General features: G+C 33.6%; 1 protein-coding gene across 12 annotated transcripts in view; it reads left to right on the forward strand.

The window, feature by feature from the left end:
• The window catches only part of LOC111047517 (neuronal acetylcholine receptor subunit alpha-7), a 215,879-nt gene extending 192,800 nt beyond the window's left edge, over positions 1 to 23,079 (forward strand). For 3 of the 12 annotated variants that reach the window (XM_039420553.1, XM_039420550.1, XM_039420555.1), the window contains 3 exons: positions 5,011 to 5,097; positions 17,335 to 17,444; positions 22,419 to 23,079. In XM_039420553.1, the coding sequence (XP_039276487.1) occupies positions 5,011 to 5,097; positions 17,335 to 17,444; positions 22,419 to 22,916 (695 nt within the window). In that variant the 3' untranslated portion in view covers positions 22,917 to 23,079. Of the gene's footprint in view, positions 1 to 1,121; positions 1,320 to 5,010; positions 5,098 to 6,200; positions 6,285 to 13,822; positions 13,910 to 17,334; positions 17,445 to 22,418 lie in introns of all 12 variants that reach the window. The other 9 variants (XM_039420551.1, XM_039420556.1, XM_039420554.1 and 6 more) reach the window with 4 other exon arrangements.
• The last annotated feature ends 908 nt before the right edge of the window (positions 23,080 to 23,987 follow it).

Consider the following 23,987-nt stretch of genomic DNA (forward strand, 5'->3'; position numbering starts at 1 on the left):
AATATGTACAGGCTAGTATTCAATCTTATTTCGGCTGTAAATAATTGACATGGTTGGTTGTACAACATTTTTTATACCACACTGATGGGGAATGAAAATTAAAAATCAAAACATCCTTCAAATTTTGTTTTTTAGACAACATGTTTCGAACTCTTCAGAGTCAGTCTCAAGTGTGAATGAACAAAATTTATTCTCGCACTTGAAAACGACTAAAGAGTTCGAAACTTTTTGTGTAAAAAATAAAAATATTGAAGTGCGTACAGACTTTAGCGTCACAAACACGCGCATTTCATCAGCTGTATACTACGGGTATGTTATATCTGTATACCACTGTTTCTGTACAAATACAGATTTAATAAGCATCAGCTGATGAAAAGTGAAATGCGCGTGCTCATGGCGCTTCAGTCTGTGCCTATTAAAGGGTGCTTTAATTTTCTTTTCTTTGCATACAAGTAGCCCTAAATAATCGGATAAATGCTGCTCTGAATCTGATAGTCCTTCAAACTCATTCGGTGTGGCTTGATAAATGTTCTCTGTCAACTATGTTAAGACTACTCCCCCAATTCGGGTTCCTCCTTATTATTGACTTATGACATTTTTTTCGATAAACTCTACAATCTAAAACTGGCTACATACACTACGGTTTCGTCAAGGTCGCTCACCAGACTTCATTCCCTTGAATTCCAATACATGCATTTCTGGCATGAATTTTACCTGGTGAAACCTCAATTCATTGGAGAATGTTGTGTACATTTATGCAGAATTGAATTCTGGGAGGAGAATGGCATCGCTAGCGAGTTTGATGAAATCTGAAGGTATGTAGGCACCTAAATTACCGTACACCTTCTTGAACGAAGTTTCTGTTCACAGATTTGCATGCATTCCTCACGATGAATGCTGTTAACAATATTATTTGTTTGAATACATACACCATTTTTTAGTCGAGAGTTGTAACGTGCCTCACACGGTTGTATGGGAATGTTGAAGAGATGGTCCCGCTCGGTAACGTGTGTGTGCGTGTGGTTGGCTGCTGAAGTGCATGTGTGGTGGAGTGCTTGTCACTTTGCATCATTGGATAATGTGGGTGCGTGTGTGGGTGCCTCTGTTGTGTTGTGTTGCAGGCGTCCCAGGGCGTCGCAGCATGCGCTACTACAGCTGTTGTCCTGATGACCCCTACGTCGACGTCACCTTCCAGATTCTCATTCGACGCCGGACTCTCTTCTACATGGTCAACCTCATTGTTCCTTGCGTCATGATCTCATCCATGACTCTGCTTGGATTCACTCTGCCTTTTGAGTGTGGAGAAAAACTCACACTAGGTACACTAAGTACACTTTCAGTGAGACTCTCTCCTTCACTGACTCCCCTTTTACAGTCTAACTAAATCCTCGACGCTCTCTTTTCTTACAACATACTGTTTAAATCACGGTTGAGAATTCACAATTACACATATTGTTCCAAAACTCTCTCCTCTTCTTACTAACCGTATACAATTACAGTCTAGCTAAATCCTCGACGCTCTCTTTTCTTACAACATACTGTGTACATCACGGTTGAGAATTCACAATACACATTGTTCCAAAACTCTCTCCTCCACTTACTAACCGTATACAATTACAGTCTAACTAAATCCTCGACGCTCTCTCTTCTTACAACATACTGTGTACATTACGGTTGAGAATTCATAATACATATGGTTCCAAAACTCTCTCCTCCACTTGTACAATTACAGTCAAACTAAATCCTCGACGCTCTCTCTTCTTACAACATACTGTGTACATCACGGTTGAGAATTCACAATTACACATATTGTTCCAAAACTCTCTCCTCTTCTTACTAACCGTATACAATTACAGTGAAACTAAATCCTCGACGCTCTCTTTTCCTTCAACATACTGTGTACATTACGGTTGAGAATTCACAATACATATGGCTCCAAAACTCTCCTCCACTTGTACAGTTACAGTCAAACTAAATCCTCGACGCTCTCTTTTCTTACAACATACTGTGTACATCACGGTTGAGAATTCACAATACATATGGCTCCAAAACTCTCTCCTCCACTTGTACAGTTACAGTCAAACTAAATCCTAGACGCTCTCTTTCCTTACAACATACTGTGTACATCACGGTTGAGAATTCACAATTACACATATTGTTCCAAAACTCTCTCCTCTTCTTACTAACCGTATACAATTACAGTGAAACTAAATCCTCGACGCTCTCTTTTCCTTCAACATACTGTGTACATTACGATTGAGAATTCACAATACAAAGGGTTCCAAAAATTAATTGCTCCCCTTGTACAATTACAGTCAAACTAGATCCACGACGCTCTCTTTCCTTTCAACATACTGTATACATTACGTTTGATCATTCACAATACGGAGAGTTCCAAAAAATGATCACAAATCTATGATCTAAATCCTCACAAAATTCTCTGTTCACTAGGATTGAGATTTCAAAATACAGAGGGTTCCAAGAAATGATTGCTAACTTGAATTTTAAAACACTTATGAAGTAAAAAATGCACATATTAGTATCGATTGTTTCGACCTGATGTAGGTCATCATCACACTCAAAATAATTCCTTCCCTTGTACATTACAGTCAAACTAAAGTCAAAGCTTTTCGATTAAGTTTGATTCCCAATTGATACATTTCACAATATAAAAATGAACTATTTTGTCCCTTCAAGAGAGCCTCCGAAATTCGGAAAGAGCAACAAATTCGTTATCATTTTATCACATGGAAACAAGGTATATTTTATAATTCCCATCTTAATTTTCCTGAAATTAATTAATAAATTGTTTAATTGAGAAATATTTGTTCCACTGCAAATTCTAGTCGAAAATTTTTATTGCAGTTCGATGACTACTGCTATTAACAATTCCCTTCCAATGCCCTGTTCTCTTTTTAGTCTTTTTGGATGATAATAACAAGTAAGTTATAGTACTTCCATTATCATAGATTAACCCCTCATCAATATTGATTTTCATATTTTTAGAATTTCGAGCTTGCATCCAAGCTTACTCTTACCAAAACGTTAACTTACTGCTTGTAATGCAAAACAATTTAGAAGACATTCATGGACAGCATTTTTCTAATTGATACGCAACACAAATACAAGTGAAATACAATTATTACTGTATGTTGACCAAATCTATATATTTTGAATAGAATTTAAAAGTCCTCAACTCTGAATACTTGTAACAGAAAAATCTGGGTCTGACTTTTTCAATCAAAATCATCGATTGGAGAATCGTAATCACACTGTTTAAAAATCTCCCAAAATACAAGATTCACAGAGGATACATTCCAACCGGTATTCCCAATGGAATTCCATTCGTGAAATCTGAAATTTTCTTAATGATCTCACTTATATTCCAACTATTGATTTCCTACTGCGTTATTCTTCCCGCTACTCACATTCACCAACTTTTCAATTTCGGATAAATCATAGATCTTCATTTTGTAAGTAAATAATCACGTGCAGTGTAACAACAGAAAATTATTCAATCATCCAATCTGTTACCTGTCTGCGATATTGATGTTGGTTCAAAGTATTTTATTTATACGCTTCTCAATATTAGACTATAAGAAGTGTACCATAATCTGTACTATCCTTCCTAATTTGAAGTGTGATGGATAACATAATCTTTTCTTGATTGATATCAATGGTCCTTGATCATTATTATTATTTCTATTTTTTATTTTACTTATAATCTCTACTACTAGATATGAGGTAAGATGTGACTGAACTGTGGAAAAGTTTTGTTTTAAAATACTAATTCTAGTTTTGCCAATGATTTCATCTAATCTTATCCACTTTTTATAGCTTGAACTCTTCTTAGAATAAAATAATTCTCCAGTGTTCATCATCTCATGCAAATGCCCACAATCATCCAAATACAATCCATTGAAGAACGTGTAAAATTATATAAATTCAACTCTTGAGAATACCGTATTGATTTTCATAAGAAAATATATCTGATTCATTTGTCCTACGTTTGCCAATATTCTGGCAAATTATAGCCTAGTTGCTTTATGAAAAACATTTCAACACTTTGTAGGAGTTGAAATAAGTTGAAAACGTAAAGGGATTATGAACCAGACTAAGAATCTGAATTCAGAATGAAGCGTTGTAAATTCTTCAAGATTTGTACAACAAAATTTATGTGAACTGCTAACTGTATTAGTTATAGATACTGCCATCTGCAGTATTCATTAGTACTGCTAACTGTTATCGAATATACAGGCTCACAGCAAATTAACAACCTTTTCATAGCTATATCATCAGTCTGAATTAATTTATATTTAACTGTACCAACTCAAATTTTCATGATTTCTATCGAGCTTATCGAAACAGCATGGGTCTGTTTCATAAAACTTCAAGTCTATGTAACAGGAAGAAGCTGCCTACGAACTAAACATACGTTTATTCAAAGCATGCCGTGTCAAGCATGTCTAGTGTATATGTAGGTGGCGTATTCTAAATCAATATACTTTCCATGCGTGATATAATAATCAACCAAAATTGAAAATTGAAGTACCAATCAAACACAGTTCAATCATGTTCAATTATTTTACTTATTTGAAAAGGCACAACAGGCTGATGCTCAAAACTGTCCCTTTTCTAATTTATACTATTGATCCTGAATCAAGGGTCATGTTGATTTTCACTTAAAGTAAAATTTTCACCAAGATAACGAATTAACAAATTTTCACTGACTTTGAGTAGTGCTGAAATGTCGAAGCTTATTCACAGTTGAGACACATTTTCGTGTATTTTGAAGCGTTATCAAAGTGTAGATTGGAAAATGATCAGCTTTTATGGCAAATACTTGATAGGAATGAACCGGTTGATGAGATGAATTGTACAATGACTATTTGTATATAGTGTGTGATGAAGTGTTTAGCTCTTGAGAGAAAGAGAAATAGGCAAAGCAAAGCAAAGCAAGAGAGAAGGCGGGGCAAGAGAGATGGGAATGATATTGATATTGGTGTCCAGGTGTGACGATTCTGCTGTCGCTCACCGTTTTCCTAAACATGGTGGCTGAGACGATGCCTGCCACCTCTGACGCTGTCCCTCTTCTAGGTAACGCCAGCTTCGAATTGATTCGATTCCTGCTTGGAGGCAGAGGGGCAACTTGTCTTATCTAATTCGCATCTTTCTGATCTCTTCAAATATTATTACTGTATTACTTTCATCATCATTGTAAAATTCGTTTCCACAAAAATATTCGCCTAATATTCGACAGCTCTTATCTAATGCTAGCTGTACAACTTTCGTAGCTGACACTTTTACAGAAAAACGATGATAATACGTACTGACTAGATATTATCTCATTTGTTTAGAAAATTCACTTCGTTTTTACTACTTGAACTAAAGTAGAGGTTGAATCGTCGATTAGTAGCTTGCGTTGATTGCTTTAGTTGCTCCCTTTTAATTCCTTTGGTATCCAGATAGTAAAATCAACCCCACCCCTTAGTGAATTATTAGTTTTGTCATTTTTTCCAACGAATGAACGTTTTTTATGAATTGATGAATTGGAATATCTCGTGGTTAAATGGCCGTTACAGAAACTTGTCAGTCCTTTTCTTCTCACGAGTAGGTCACAACTCAATACGCAACAATATCCCAACAAAACCAATACAGTTGACAGATTTTGAAATATTTACTATACCATTCATTTTTCAACCTTCCACTTTAGATGACTACCTTTTGCATGCTGAAAAATGCTACCAATTATTTTATCAAATTAGGTGATCTTGTTTTCTTATCTTCAAAGACTAGATTCAATCAAAAATCAGCTTATTAATTTCCTTACTGTTGATTCGATTATTGCATTTTAGTTGAGAAAAATTTGCACAATTGTTTCACTTTGCACCTATTATTATAATTTGTGGTAACTGGGAGAGTGAATCTGAGATCACTCTATTCCTTACCCACACTGGTTGTATAGATCACATGACCAGTGAATAGCTTATGGTCCAAAATTGCTTTGATTTAGTCTTGTGATTTATGTAGGAAGTGCTTCAGTAATTATTAACATTCATGATGGAAATCATTTCGCTGTCAAATTAAGCATGACTATCACTCCATCTACTCGAATTGGTTGTTTTATTTGATAAATCAACATAACCCAATAGCAAGCAGCCAAAACGTTCGCAGATTCTAATTATGAATATTTGTTTTAGATGTGACAGTTTTGCTCTCCTTAACGTTTTTCCTAAACATGGTGGCGGAGACAATGCCACCAACCTCGGAGAGACCCCTGATAGGTAAACTTCAATCGCATTCATAGCCCCCTCTCATAGCACCCAACATTTTTTAAACTCAATGCTACTTGGACTCAGAGGGGTCTTAAATTTCAAAATCAACCAATATGAGTCTAAAATCAGCATAAATAAAAGTATGTTTTTTAAACTATTCAACTAATTTTTCATCCACTAAGATGCAATTAATGCAAGGGAGAATAATCTTCCTAATTTTATTGATTCTCGAAGCCGTATCGACCATCTAAATCGTACCATTCTCCACCATTAAATATTTTTATCTCAACAGTTTTTCTGTCAACTAAATAGTCATGAATATTTTCGCTAAATAATTATTAGAGTCCGGTTACTAAAACACCGACAATCACCCTTTTATAAAACAACACATATCAATTTTCATCAAATTCTGGTACCGCCATCATGAGTACATTTCAAAACTCATTTATAACCGATTTGTCCTCAACTTGAGAACTTTGATTTACAATAATAATTATCAACCCGATATTAGGTCGTATTCCATTATAGATTGGTCTTAGTTTTTTTAACTGAGAAAATCCAAATTGTAGTAATTTTCAATGTTGTAATGTTTATCAGTTTTCAATTTCCAATTCTAGAGTAGATTTCACAAGTAGACGTTGTGTGTGTTCTAGAAACCTTCATTGTGGTAGGTGATGAGATAGTAAAACTCACTTCGAATGAGCACATTCAGTTTAGTCTTTCAATAACACTCATGTCAAAATTTCACACTCGTGGCTCGCAAACAAACGTATTTTATACCGGTGATAATATTTCTCTATGCACATCTTATTGTAATAGGCGTTCAAATCCTTGACTCCTCTCCTTCTCTACTCCAATCCTTGCTATCTCTTTTGCAGGAATCTTGAACATGGTTTCTAGCATTCTTTAAGATATCTTATTTTTTCACGATTTATTGCAGATTTGTTTCTTCATCAAGTGGTGGGTTCCTTCAATGTAATTGTTATTGAAGGTGAAACTAGCTCACATTGTTCTTCAAAGTATAATTTAATGTTAGATTATTTTGTTTCTCAATTTAGTAGGCTAATAATAACAAATAATAATAGGTTTTATCCCGATAATAAAATTCATTAACATGGTAATATTCCAATAATTATATCATATCCTAATATATCTTCACATATTTTTGGAACCAATTTCTCTAACAATATTTCACCAGCATTCAGAAACCCATTCTTTAATAATTATATTAGGTTTTCAATTCATTTTTTTCAATCCAGGTTTTTACTCATATACAAAAACATTTACATTACAAATTAATAACTAATAACCTGAAAACTGAAACTGAACATATTTTTATATTCGGATAAACAACCCTCCAAGAATACATAAATTGAATTCAATGTTGTTGTATTCATAGTGAATGTACTGATTTCAGGAATCCTTCAAAACATTGATTCTCACTTCAGTCTCCATGTTCAAATTGATTTAAGTACCTTTAAAGCCTTTAGTATCTTTTAGGTAGCCTTTGCTTTGTCAAATATAATGGAATCTCATACCCACTTGAAATTATGTTTTCTCCAGTCTTGATTATAGATATTTGAATAATGAGACGATTTCACTCTAGTTATCTCCAGTTTTTGTAGCTGAAGTAATTTTCAACTTATATAGCCTACAATGTTTTCTATAAAAAATACATCGTTTTCTCCAGAAACTATACTTTTTACTTGTTTTCCTTTGTAAAATAATCGTAAGAGGAATATTAAAGTATGTTGTTTCATTTTGTTGCCCAACTCAGAAGAATATTTCAATAATTAGAATTAGAACTAGGAAAAATGTCTCAATTCTTTCTAGATTCTATCACATACTAGCTCATTTCCAATTCTAAAACTTTCAAATAATATTATTCCAGCTCTTATGAATCATATTACGTTTCTTTCTGTCTATTAAGTTGTTCTATTTTGATACACTCACACTGTAATTTGCTTATTATAAATATATTTTAATTCACTCACATACACGCACATTTTAAATATGTTGTAATCAGAACATTACAAAGCTTTGTACATTTTATTATCGTCTAATATTGAGTTACTATTTTTCTCACATTATCAACACACTAATTCTATTACATTGGATTCTTATCATCAATTCTAATGCTTGCTGTTTTCTGCATATGGAGTAGATTTGGCAAAATATGACAATAGAGCTGTTGAACACTTTCTTTTTTGCTCGGTACTGTCCCATTCCAACACTCGTAAACATAACTTCAGTTCAGTATTCAAGTGCAATAAACTAAATCAACTAATTTATTGTTTTCTTGGTTAGGTATATCACACTTCATTATCATAAATATAAGACCAGATTTCAACATTACGTTTTTACTGAAATCCCTAACCACGGTTTTAACAAAAAAAAGTATTATAATCCACGAATACCTTAGTGATTAGCCTATTCGTGATTAGGCTAGTACGGTACTCTGATAGCAAAATAATTATATAGTATAAATATTAATTTTTCCTATAAAATTGACATTCAAAAGAATCACTAACAAATTATTAGGATACATGTATCAATAGAACGTCAACTGAAAAACTTGATTCAGATGAACTAAATTATATGATGCGATAGTAGTGAAATAATGCCGATTTCCATCAAGATTTGACCGTCATCTACATAAATAAAATCTACACCATCCAAACTTACAAAAAGTCTGTATCAAACTTGTAAAAAGTCGTTTTCTACTGGAAAATAAAATATGAGTAGGTCAGTAAACATTTTCACAAAATGATCCAAAATTATCGTCAGCTATAATTATTTATGAATATTCTCCCAAATTAATATACTTTAAAAAATTACGGTCAGTTATAAATCATCAATATTTTCCCTAGGTAGTATATCCTACAAAATTATTCCGTTTATAAGTTATGTTGAATGTTGTCTAAAATAGTTTCGTTTAATAATAATTATTTTCCCAAATTAATATATTCTACAAAACCACGGTCAGTTATAAATCATTAATATTCTCTCAGATTAGTATATTCTACAAAATTACGATCAGTTATAAATCATATATACTCCCCCAAAATAATATATTCTACAATAGTGATTTTACACAAAAATTACTCGTGTGCTAGTTTCAGTTGAAATCTAAACACCCCAAACGTGAATTAATAACTCGGTTAGCATAAGAGTTGATGTACTGATGAATGTAGGCTGTTTTTTAGGTATATCCACTTGCTAATATTATTAACACCTTCATTCACTCGCTAATATCATTATTATTTCTTAATAAACAGCTTGTCAGTAGAATGAGAAGGAAACGTTTGTTTTATGGATGCATTGCTTTTCAGGTTGCATGGCGAGGTCGATGTCTTCAACTAACCGAATTTATTGTGTTTCAGGAGTGACTATCTTGCTCTCTCTCACCGTGTTTCATAATCTAGTTGCTGAGACTCTGCCTCAAGTGTCAGACGCGATGCCTGTCCTAGGTGCGCGGGATTTTCCCCCGCCTGTCACCCCCACAGCCCCCCCCATAACCCCCTGCTCATTGAACAACGTCTCAACTGAAGAGTCTGATCACTAAACTCATGGAATTTTGAGATGAGATGTTTTCGTCACAATACTTATTTAGTAACTGTATTATTATTATTATTATTATTAGCGTATGGCATATATATTTATTATATAGACGCACACAAACATATAGCTAGGTAGTCAAAGAAAAATCTGGTCATGAGACCGATGTCAGGTTAATAAAATATTGTAAATATATTAAATTTTGATGTCGAGGTTCTCAAGGTAGTGTAGAGATTGTGGAGAAGCCTAAATGAAGTCATTTAAATCGCCTTGCAAGGCACGTATATTACAATTTCTGATGATGTGCTTCATCGTCTGTCTAGCCTCTCCACAATCACAAGCAGGGGAAGGTAAACTGCCCCAGTCATTAAGAGATGCCCCGCATCTCCCGTTGCCATTCCTAACCCTGTTGAGGGCCGCCCACGTCCGTCTTGGCAGTTCAAATCCAGCCACATTTACACCAACTGAGTACCTAAAGCAGATGCTGAGGGGGGTTTTTCCATCCACTTTTCCTCCCAGCTTGCTCTCATGGAAAAATTTCATCGCTCAGTTGCTCTGCCATGCACAAGGAAGTGTTCAAGGATTATTATGTCTTGACTTTAACCGATCACCCAAATCCAGAAGATCTCCATTGATTGGAAGTGCCCTGTTACTCTTCATCTTTTTGTATTCTCAGTAACTTTAATATAGTGCTAATAGAAATTATGCCTTAGATTGGTATTAATGGCATTACAATGTTCAACATTGTTCAATTCATCAATTGTGGATGTTCTGTAGAGCTGATAAAAATTATGCCTTATTAATTCCATTGCAATGTTCATCAATGGTTGATTCCATGATTATTAATAATTCACTGGAAATATATAAAAGTATAATGACTAGCATTTTCATAACTTAATTGGTCAAACCATGTAGTTTGGTTTGAAGAAATGACATCCGAGCTTTAATAATATAATTGAATTCTCTAGGATGTAACTTCAGATATATTATCAACTGTTTATCTTGTAGCTTTGCTATACTACTAATAGAAATGATGCCAGAGAATGGAATTAGAATAATCAACGTTGTTCACTCCCTGTAATCACAGTTTGAAGAAATGGCAGCTGAGCTTTAACAGTATCATTGTATACTCTAGAATGTTACTCCACCCATAGTATTTATTGCTTATCTTGTAGCTATGTTATATTGCTAGAATTTAACAATGCAACAAATCAAGGATGATAAAGGCTATGTTATTTAGTGCTAATAGAAATAGGTAATTCCAGAGATTGGCATTAAAATGTTCAACGTTATTCACTTGGTGAAATCACAGTTTGAATAAATGACTGCCGAGCTTTAACAATATGATTCATTGAATCCTCCAGGATATGACTTCACCTATCAAGCTCCTTGAAGTAGCCTATCATCGTGAGATGGTATCGTTTAATAAAATCACTCATGTCTCAAAATGATAGGGATGAAATTTCCTTCAATTTTTATTGAAATGAAATCAACATGTTAGATCAATTCCACTCCTTTTCTATCATAAATATGTAATATCGATTATCGTAAACAGAATGGAGTGACTTGGAATAACTATTATTGTTTTGATACACACTATGCTCCCAACAGATCACTACAACAGCTGCTGGTTAACACTACTGACTAAATAATTCAGTATTTACAGTCACTGTAGGCCTACTGACTACCACTGCGTATCCCCATCAGATCAGATAGTCAGACTCTCCAGAACCGTATTCATTCCTCATAATTATTATATAGCGAATTACTATCAGTGGATATTTCCACCCCAGTTCATCAAATCATATAGCCAACAATGCAGATTAATCTACGTTTCTTCAGGCTGAAGTGAAAGTTGGATGAAGGACTTGATGATATTCTATTACCGAGAATATCTACCGCATTGTATCAGCCTTTGTTGATACAGTTTATTGTCATAGTATGTATTCAAAGCAGCTGAATTTCGTCTTTCATAGACTAATACTCCTGTTATTGACCACTTGTTGTTTCCAAATCCAAAGTGTTAAATTATTGTTGGTGGACAAACTACTTATGAATCCATCCAGATAATCAGTATTAATGGTTCCAGCTTCAAAACTCTCACTTGTAGCAAAAGGTCAGTCAACTAGATCAATGCTTGATGCTCAATTGATTATTTTTTACAAGTTCAGTTGGTAAACTTCAATAGGAAACATTCCTAATGTCAACTGTGTTCTTAGAATCAGTGGCTATATCCCCCGTCTTCTAAATTATAATTAAATACTGTGATCTCGGTCTTAAGTTTGAAGAAGGGTTTCCAGTTTTGTATAGATACATTCATTTCTAATTAAATGAAACTCATAAATCAATCTCAATAAGATTTCAAAACAGTAATATTGAATTACTTTTGAATCACCCATGGAATGAAAACTCTACACTGAAATTAATTAATCAATTTCTCATATAAATTACACTCTCATGCTTTTTTCAGCATCATTCTAGAACTTGAGACCTTGTTCAATGAGCTTTTGTGTATGATGTTCCATGTTCCACCGAGAACGCTGAATTCAGAACATGAACAAAAACTAAAATTTTGATTGAGAGAATAGATGGATGGTGTAAAAATTTGTTCAATTCTAAATAATCCGTTCTGAATTCAGTACTCAAAAATGTTACACGCTACAGAAATGGTGTTGTTGCATTATGTAATTGATATGGATGGTTGAATAAATGTTTTCCAAGCAAATCCACTGACACACAAAACACATTAACCTTTCCTGGGTCAGCTGAAATCTTTTTTATCACTCAAATTCGTATTAAAATTCAATAATAATTTCCGTTCAAATTTCTGGATCTAATATCAAAATACAAATTAATTTATAAAGGTGAATGAGAATTAGAATCCAATTACAAATTCATTGAAATGTGAATAAAGTACAACATATCAAATTGTTATTAGTGAATATTGTTCTCATATTCATTATAATCAAATCATCTCAACCGTTAAACGTCATGATTTATTAGGTAGGTGATTTATTAACTAGTTCTTAAAATAAATACCTACTACTTGACGTAGTTATGTCCAAGATAACAATCTTTCAGAAAGTCTGATTAGTCAGTTTTGGCTTATGTTCCTTGGAAAACAATATCGTTGACCATAATATATTCTTCTATACGTGCCCTGAAAATAATTATCCTTACAAAGTTGCAAATTTGTCCGTTCTCTTCCAGCCTTAATTTCAAATAAGGATCGAATTTTTCTTCTATTATGGATGCTCTACTTTAGAATGATGATGTTCTATTGAATAGAAGTTAGTATCATCAATAAAAATCGATATATCAAGAATGAATCACACCAAGTGACCAAAACTTCTTACTCAGTTCCAAACTTCAAAAAATTATCGTTTGCAATGATGAGGTAAATCAATAATGTGGTCCATATCATGTAATACAGTCGCTCATTTGTCTCATGATGTTCCTTAAACATAGATATATCAAAATAATTATTCCTTAATTATATAAATTAATCCTTATTTTCTAGTCAATACTTAGCTGTGGTCAACACACAATAAGCTTCGGTTGACGTGTGCGGTTCTTTGAACCTTTGGATCCGTCCCTTCAAAATCAGAGCTGTGGTCATCTTGTGGAGTTCATAACGGTTCGTTGATATTGAGCAAATTCATGACTTGAAATTACTCAAATGATGAACAAATCAAATGTTGATTTTCCTGTAACTGAACAAATCTGTTGTCCTTCATATGGTATATGAAGCTAAAACAAAGTTGCGTAGTAAACCATGAGAGAACCATGTTTTTGCTCACTTGAAACTATATTTCTATCCAATCCATATAATATTCGCAAACTAAATGGATGATGGACATAATATATGGTTGAAGTTTGAGAGAGTGGAAAGAAAGATATCAGCTGGCCCTTGTTATATACACCTGTCGTTCTGTCTCTGTCTATCCTGGAGGCCCATCCCTTGCTTTAGCCTGTTGTCTGTGTTCCAGGAGTCACAATCCTACTATCTCTCTCTGTCTTTTCACTCATGATTGCTGATGCATTACCGCAGACTTCAGAAGCTATCCCTTTACTAGGTGGGCTCAACGTCACATAGATATCCATGCTTGATAGAACTTACAAACCCTTTCTCGATATTTTGTGATTCTCAGTATGAACATAAGTCCTGCTACCTTTGATTTGCTTGAACTGTCTTAACTTTCAACTGCTCTGTATCAAATATTCTATCTCTCTCCTAACTCATAACAACCCGTTCCGTGGATCATGAATCGCCAATAGTGATTAATAATAAATATAACTTTCATTCACTTTATCGAATTTATAAACATAGCTTAATGCTCAATCATTTAACTCCATGGCGTGAATTTTTTAATAAACATTTAAAATATCTAAAGATTCAGAGCAGTTATTTGAACAAAGGAAGCAGATTATGTCTATTTCCAAATCTTTCCTTCTGTAGTATTCTTGATGTCTCCTGTTTGCCAAGGCTTTCGTTGATTTCAGTTCAGTATACCCCATTCTTATGCAAATTTATGTTCATATTTCTATTTTTATTTTATTCTAATTCTAATAAAAAAATATCTAAATAATAAATAAGAGCATACAAAACACATGATAAACTTTGATAAAATAAATCAACTGCTATAAATTAAATGAACAAAGTAAAATCAATCTCCCTTTTTAACTCCTCTGTGCCTTTCTTACTCATCCTTAAAAGTGTTATATGGTTCGCTCCTTTACACAAAACCGTTCGAATTGTTATTAATTAGGGCTACTCAATAAATAATTTTTATTTCTCTCTTATTAAATTCCTTATAGATTTCGGAAACTATAATATTATATTCGTTTTGATTTCGTTATAACCCTCTTGAGTATATCAGCTAACAGAAACTCATTTTCGATTAATCATCCTCGTTACAATTTTCAATAAACACATTGAACTCCCTTTCTCTATTCACATGATAATGTCACAGTTAATAAATTAGGGCGTGGACTAATATTGCTAAACTTGAGATTCGATACACGTTGAGAATCATAATAATGTTTTGCTATCGTACATAATTATAGCTGTGATTTATGTTTGATTTGTTGGTTCATTTGCATTAACACATTTATTTGAATCGCTATTGCCCGCCTAGCCAGCCAGCCCAGAGAGCATAGCACTGTAGCTTACAGAGTTATCCTTCTCCCACCACCTCCTCCACCTCCTCCTCCGCCGCCTCCTCCTGTTCAATAAATGCAGTATTAAATAATGATGTGCATAATTAACTCGCTAACATTTCTTACAGATAACAGAAGATTGATCTGCCAGTCGTCCAGCTAGAGATCATTTCAACTGCCTGTCATAATTTAACAACTGCGGACAAATTGTTTGCATTAAATCATCTATGCTGGTAAAAAACTTTGCGCCCGAGCTACAACTAATCACAACTACAATGGCGCACTAATACACTCCCTTAAATAGACCTTACGCCTTCAACCACCCCACCCCCTTCTCCATTCATCCATGTGTTCAACCAATACCCCCCCCCCTCACCTTTACCTCAAACGCCTTCGAACAGCTTAAAATTCAGCTGTCATAAACCGTAAATGTCTCAGTAAATTATAAAAAGCGATTGAATATTAAATAATTAAAAACATAATACTGTACACCTCTCTGCCTCCAAGTAACAATGCTAAAATAAAAATGTTTAACATAAGTATCAGTTAATAGCTGTGTGGAAAGTAAGATGTTTTATTCTATCGTGTTGTTATTCCAAATCTTGTTTCAAATTATTAATTCCGTAAAGTTATAACTTGAACAATATTATTCGTGTATCATTGAGTAAATATATCAACAACGCAAGCCGGGTAGTGACAAAACATCTTACTTGAAACTATATACAGCGTAGTAATATAACTATTTATACAACATACTATATCATCATTTAAACAATTTTTTTAATTATAAAACACATGTCTCATAATTATCAGTAAATTAAATATCATTGATAAAATTTATTTTACTTTTTTACAATTCTATGTATTATTTGAGTTTCCATTCTATCGATCTTCACTTTCATTGTGATTTTCTTTCATAGTTTCAGTTAGTTCTGTCATTCGTTTTCCATTTTGTAAATATCTTGATCTGTATCTTTTTCTTCTCGGAAACTTTCTCAGATTAAATTATCTCTAAGTGTTTACGCTTCTTGATGTGCATTCAAGTCATGCATGCATCAAATCTAATATATTGATTCTACATAGAAATATTTCTATCAAGGATATCAGAATAACAAATTACTATTCAATATTAGCATGCTATACGTTTTTCTTATCTATTCTAAATAAATTAAGAAATTTCAGTATTAAATTGCAATAGATTTATTCTTCTAAAACTTCATACAGCTATCTCTTTTTCTCTCGATGTTTCTTATTGGCTGTTTCTATTCTCTTGAAGGTGTGTTTTCGTGATAATGTTATCTTGTTATGTATTCCATCACATGATTATTAATTTAAAATTGTGACAATCTTGATTCTTTTTTCGGATTATCGATGATTGACCAACATGGTGAAGACAGTTCCAAGGCAACTGGATACTAGAAAAAATAAATCTACTCGACTCAGAAATCTTGATGATGTGAATGAGGTCAAATTCAATACAGTACTGTGTGTTTTCACCAATAATAGAGAAATGGTTTTGTTGAATCAAATCCATCTCAATTGATTCAATTCATCCAACGAACATGGGTGCTTTGATATCTTTGAGAAATCATTTAATGAGAATTTATTAGCGCACATTACATGTTTCACGTGAACATTGTGGTTTTTAGCTCAACTCAACCCAAAGTTCATCCCTGTTATTAGAATCACTCCACAAAATGTAATTTGTCACGATAAATTTCAATGAACACATTTCCACGCAAAAACCAGTATAACGTAAGTTTATGGAATGAAACGAATTTTCTGAAAACACTTGGAGTAGTGCGCATTATGTGTGTGTTTTGTCCTGTCATTTATTTTGGATAATCTTATAATACTAGTCTGTTTTCAAAAAAGATGAAATTGTATTAATGCGATCTAATCAAGTAGAGTAACCTAGATCGCTGATGATCAGCGTTGGAAGTATCCAAAGTGTGTGTACTATAAATTTATATTATTCTATTAAAAATACTTTCAAATCATGTTTTACTGGAGTAACTTGTTGGAATACAACTCTATTAGCCTACTCTTGATGGATTGATAAAAAATGATAAAGTTTCAAAATCTCAAGACATTCAAATATAATATTGATATGTTATCTGAATAAATATGAAAATAAAAGTTCACTTTAGGGCATCTCCATTAAATAACATTTCACATGTCTATTTCTGCTACTGAAAAATATTTTCACAAAGACTTTCTTGAGCATGTTACTTTTCTCAGGATGGCTTGAAAATTTAGCATGTTCACCCAGCATGAAACGGTTTTGCAGATTGATTCACAGCTGAAATACTCACATTTGTTTATGATTTGCTTCAAACAGGCACATACTTCAATTGCATAATGTTCATGGTGGCTTCATCGGTCGTGTCAACTATATTGATTCTCAACTATCATCATAGAAACGCTGACACTCATGAAATGTCACCTTGGGTGAGTACTTTTTCTCAAGTCTTATATCTTGCTGCAACGGGTGAGTGAATGATGAATAATTTTATTTGCAAAAAATAAATACAAAAAAGCTTTACAAAAAAATAAGTATATTCTACTGCATTTTACTAAAATCCATACTTTAAAATTAAGGAAATGTTAATTTATTGAACGAGCGAAGTGAGGTCTAAGATTCAAGTCGACGATTTGGCATTTCTCTTAATTTTTAAATGTTCATATGTTTATATGTTACGCATTTACGGCGAAACGTGGTAATAGATTTTCATGAAATTTGACAGGTATGTTCCTTTTTTAAATGCCCGTCGACGTATATACAAGGTTTTTGGAAATTTTGCATTTCAAGGATAATATAAAAGGAAAAAGGAGCCTCCTTCATACGCCAATATTAGAGTGAAAATCAGACTATAGAATTATTCATCATAAATCAGCTGACAAGTGATTACACAGATGTGTGGAGAAGCCAGTCTATTGCTGTATTTCCATAAGGTCTATAGTTTCAATTAGGTACTTGTGGATGAGAATACTGCTTGAGGTCTACTGTTCACAGAACTACCAGTTTAATTAGAAATAATAACGAAATGATATCCTTATTCATGTTTATTATAAATAATAATTATTAAACGAAGATTCAATTTATGCTCACATGCGTGAGTACAGTAGGTGAGGCAAAAACACCGCCAGTGTGAGTCGTAAAATCAGCTTAATCAGAGTGCATAATATATATAAAGTTGAATTTAGCATATTTAGTGTTCAAAAATGCTATTTATAATATGAAATTGATTGTTATATAAAAGTCAACGATTGCAAATAATTCAAGTTCAGCCATGCCTCTATGACTCTTTTTCTGTGTTTATTACTTTGGAAATTATTAAGTGGAAATTCACTTTCTAGTATATTTATGAATTTACTGCTAATGTAGTAGAGTTGCCTTCTAAGAAGAGTGGAGTTGGTGTTATATATTTCATATTTTTCTATAGTATTAGGTCTATGATTATAATTTATGTCATCGGCTAGAGGGAAATTACATTTCTTACAGCATTCATATTGTATACATACATATTTAGTTTATTTTTCAATACTTTCATCTTGTTTAACTTACTATCTTATTTTTATTTTTATTTTATATTTTATTCTTATTTTGTTTTTATTCTAACTGTAAATCGAATATCTGAGATGTGTAACTAATGTTAAGGAGGCAATATTTAGGTTCTACCTGTTTGTCTCCACAATTGTATTGTAAATAAATAAATAAATAAAAAAAAAATCAAGCCGGTAAACAGCTGATTGTAGAACAAATAAACATATGATTCTCATTACAGCATACTATACTGTAATAAAATCATATGTTTTCTTTACAGTCGAGTATGTTTCCTAGTTCCGAATTTGGAACAGCAAAACTGGTAAAAAAAGCCGTCTTTTAGCGCTCCAGGTGGAAGTTTTTTCAACTACAATCAAGAAATTCCTGATTCGAAACTTGTAAACTAGGTTATGTTTATAAAATGCATGTAGTAATGTTTTCTGTTTCTCAAATATTCTTTTCTAGATTATTATGACAAAAAATAGTGTAAGTTACTTGAACGTGAATGTCTTTTGCAGTGCTCGAATGAAATTCTAGTCTCGGCTAACGCCTCGACTAGAAACATCATTCTCGCCTGCAAAACGGCCCTTCCCATCCTTGTGACTTGAGATACAAAAGTCAGCTGGTGGCTTGAACTCAAAATGAAACACATTATAACAAACGAGACTTTATACAGATTTAATCCAGTTTAAAATGAAATTCAGTTTTAACTGTGACTGTGCAAACGGCACTTAATGTCTTATTTTCAAAATAATACCATAGTACCCTTTTCGAGATTAAAAAAAAAATAAATTAATGCTTCTAGCATCGAAACTAGTTGTTTTTTAATTTGATATCATTTAAGGAAAATCTCAAAAAAGGTCCCATGTTTATAATTCTATGGGAAGGTTTCCAAGCTTGGAATTTGGTTAAGTTTTTATAAAAATCTTTATTTTATCATCTCTATATTATTGGAAACGTTTTTCCCTAACGAAATTAAAAATTCCTGAATAATTCAAAATAGCTAAAACTTTACACTATTTTCTCTTTATTTCGTTTTGTGTTCAATTTTTTAGTTTTTCTAAATTCAATTCAAACGTGACTATGACAATGACTACGACTACGCCCAGTTTTGCCAAGTTAAGCCAATTTTATGACTCAGACTGTTTAAAGTCTAGAACTTAGCCAAATACCGAGCTCAGAAACCGGTCCTTTATGTTTTAAGAATAATTGCAAATTGTTGTTTAAGGTAAATGACACATCTATGTACAATATGCTTTGCATATCTCGAATAAAGAGATTGATTGATTGATAATTAAATATACAGTTACAAAATATACTGTACAAATGTATGAATAAAGAAATTATGAAATGAAAAATGAAATATGAAATTGTTGAGGTATATTTATTCAATTTGGCCACATTATCAACTAACCTCAAATTTGTGCTGAATTCAGATAATAATGCTCATGTATATAATATATCTATATAAATAGAAATACAAATGACTGAGATTTGCATTTCCATTTATATTACAAGTCGCCCTAAACAGAAAAGAGACAATACATGTATAGTTTATATATTTATCCTCCTAAGACCACTCTAGCAGTCTAAAGGACAATAATAGAGGAAGAACCCCGAGCTGCAAGGGGTGGGGGAGTACACCCCCCAATAAGAAAATCGACTTATTGTAAACAGTATTAATTGATACAATTTGCTTTGGTCTATAGTTTATTATACATGGGATGTATAAATATTCAAATTGATGTAGGATTTTCGAGCAGCACCAAATAGATCATTCTCAATAGCAGCTACATTCATGGATAAATGAGATCGATAAAGCTGGTACTATGATTTTTTAATCCTAATTGATTTTCTGATGTGAGCCTTAAGGGTGTGCAAAGGCTAAAAATAAACTTTCCACTCATGATATTTTTCAAAGTTTCACGATTTGTATATCATTAAGCTATCAAAATGAAAAAGTCTTCTCAGGAAAACATTTTTTTCCGATCACTACTTTTTGAGATATGAGCGCCCAAGGCTAAAAATAAACTTTCTACTCGTGATATTTTTCAAAGTTTTTCGATTTGTATATCATTAAGCTATCAAAATGAAAAAAGTTTTCTCAGGAAAACATTTTTTCCGATCATTACTTTTTGAGATATGAGCGCCTGAAGTTTAAATTTTTGGGACAGAAAATTTCGAATTCGGGAAGAGATAAATCCATGAGATTTAGAGGATAGATTCTTCATTGTATTGTTGATCTAGTAAAACAATTTTTTTTAAATATCCATTTTTAAGACAGTTATTCAATTTACTAAGAATAACCAAAAATAACTTTTTGATGAGATATTTTTGGTAAATTGATTAACTTTTTCAAAAACTGATATTTTCAGAAAATTTTTTTTAACTAGATCAAAAATACCATGAAGAATCCATCCTCTGAATCTCATGGATTTATATCATACCGAATTTGAAATGTTCTGTTCCAAAATTTCAAACTTCAGGCGCTCATACCTCACAAAAAGTAATGATCGGAAAAAAATGTTTTACTGAGAAAACTTTTTCATTTTGATAGCTTAATGATATACAAATCGAAAAACTTTGAAAAATATCACGAGTAGAAAGTTTATTTTTAGCCTTTGCACACCCTTAAGTCATTCTCATGAGTGAAGTATGATGTGAGAGTTACAGGTGATGCAAAGAATACAGGTTCAAATCTATGTCCAGATAAAACGTTAAGTCTGTGGCCCTGTTGCACAAAAGTATGTTAAATTTCAATGGTGATTGAATAATGAAGGTTGAATGTCATGAGACCCAAGTGGGAGACGTCTTTAATTAGCACTTGATCACAGTTGAGATTTTATAGGCGTTTGTGCAACCGGGCCTAACAGTTCAAATGGTTCGAAATCTTCACTCCTGTAATAGAGTTGCCTTCCAAGAAGAGTGGAGTTGGTATTATAAATATTTCATATTTTCTTATTGTATTAGGTCTAAGATTATAATTATTTATGTCATCAGCTAGAGGGAAATTATGCTCGTATTTGAAACTGTAATTTGTTATGCAACTAAGATATAACTGTCGTATAGTTGTTCGATATTTAAACTATATTCGATTTTATAAACATAACCTAGTTTACAAGTTTCGAATCAGGAATTTCTTGATTGTAGTTGAAAAAACTTCCACCTGGAGCGCTAAAAGACGGCTTTTTTACCAGTTTTGCTGTTCCAAATTCGGAACTAGGAAACATACTCGACTGTAAAGAAAACATATGATTTTATTACAGTATAGTATGCTGTAATGAGAATCATATGTTTATTTGTTCTATAACCAGCTGTTTACCGGCTTGATTTTATTTATTTATTTATTTATTTACAATACAATTGTGGAGACAAACAGGTAGAACCTAAATATTGCCTCCTTAACATTAGTTACACATCTCAGATATTCGATTTACAGTAAAAATAAAAACAAAATAAGAATAAAATATAAAATAAAAATAAGATAGTAAGTTAAACAAGATGAAAGTATTGAAAAATAAACTAAATATGTATATATACAATATGAATGCTGTAAGAAATGTATAGTTATACTGTATACTTGAACAAAATGAAAGTGAAGAAAAATAAACGAAATATGTATGTATAAATAATGTATGCTGTAATATATAGTTGCAAGTCGGAATTAAAATAGAGAGAAAAAAATCAAAAGGGACAGAGAGAAGCATAGACGGATGTAAAACATTCATCCATTTCATGGATGTAAAACAGCTGAAATTGAATGACTATGACAAAAAGTTTCTTTCAAGCTTTGACTGTGCAAACGGCCCTAAATAGCCCTGAATATATAAGTTTTTAGAATATTATAATCATTTATTGATGTGTGTTTTGTGATGCAGATCAAATCGGTGTTCCTGCACTGGATGCCGTGCCTGCTGCGCATGTCGCGGCCGGCGGGCGGAGGCGGGAACGGGGGCGGCGAGGCGACATCGGACAGTCGCAAGTCGCTGCAGATGCGGGAGCTGGACGCCTCGCTCAAGGACCGCTCCAGCAAGTCACTCCTGGCCAACGTGCTAGACATCGACGATGACTTCCGACACGGAGGCGGCGGGGGCGGCACTCTCCAGTCCAGCAGTCACAGCTTCCTGCGAGGCCACGAGGACGGATCAGTCCTGCACTCCTGTCTCGGGCCGCATCGAGAACTCACGCTCATCCTCAAGGAGCTGCGGGTCATCACCGACAAACTGCGCAAGGAAGACGAGGCCTCCGAGGTCACCAACGACTGGAAGTTCGCCGCCATGGTTGTCGACAGACTCTGCCTAATCGTGTTCACGCTCTTCACGGTCATCGCCACCATCGCCGTGCTCTGTTCCGCGCCTCACATCATCGTCACGTAACTCATGTCCCCCGCCTACCCCTCCACCATCCTCTCGCTCTCGTTGACTCGGCTCCACACGCTTGCATCATAGCACAAGCTTCCGCTATCAAATAGCCTACAATAACAAAGGTGCAATTCACCAACCACACATCTTCAAAACTCACAATCGTACTATAGCACAAGCTTCTGTCTTAATGGAAATTAAGGAAAAGGACGTAAGAAAAGCACTGACCACTAGTATCTTCCCTTCTCTACTTTACTCGTCTATTAGCTGTTGAAGGTGAGAACTTTGTAGCATCTTTACTTCTGTCTTCTCCACTTATATTGGAATTGATCGTTGCCTGCTTTCACAATTACAATGTACGTTCTGGTAACTGGAGGCAGGTTACCGAAAGCTAACTTGAACTGTATGGAGATGTACTTTAATATGTAACTAGCCGTCAGGCTCGCTTCGCTCGCCACATCCGTCTAGCTACGGCCCCTGGCTACGCCCCCTGGACCCCCGACTGGATCGTCCAAAAATGAGATCAGCAGGCTCGCCTGCATTTTTCATTTGAGCATTTTTATCATATGTTAGGACGATCCAGTCTGGGGTCCAGACTAAAGTCTGGCTAAACAGATATTGCGATCGAAGCGAGCCTGACGGCTAGTAATATAATATTCCCAGGAATAGCTCTGATTAAAGTAGCAGTGCCCAATCAATTTTTCCGCGATAAATGCATTTCAATCTTCAACTTCGTGCCAACCTAACAAAATTATTAATTTAGTTACCAGTTAACAACTGTTTCGAAGAGGTACTCTCTCTAGATTATAGTTCTATATTAACATATGGTATGGACATTTTTCAATCATAAATTAAGAGAATAAGAAGAACATACATGCTAAAAGACGAACGTTAAACCCTTAAAAACCACCCTTAGAGTTGAAATATTGCCAAAAGATTTCTTAGTGCGCCTCTAAAGGGCCAACTGAACATACCTACCAAATTTGAATGTTTTTGGTCCGCTAGATTTTTAGTTCTGCGAGTGAGTGAGTGAGTCAGTCAGTCAGTGAGTGAGTGCCATTTCGCTTTTATATATATAGATAACCT

Source organism: Nilaparvata lugens, chromosome 2, assembly GCF_014356525.2.
Source record: "Nilaparvata lugens isolate BPH chromosome 2, ASM1435652v1, whole genome shotgun sequence".
NCBI lineage: Eukaryota > Metazoa > Arthropoda > Insecta > Hemiptera > Delphacidae > Nilaparvata > Nilaparvata lugens.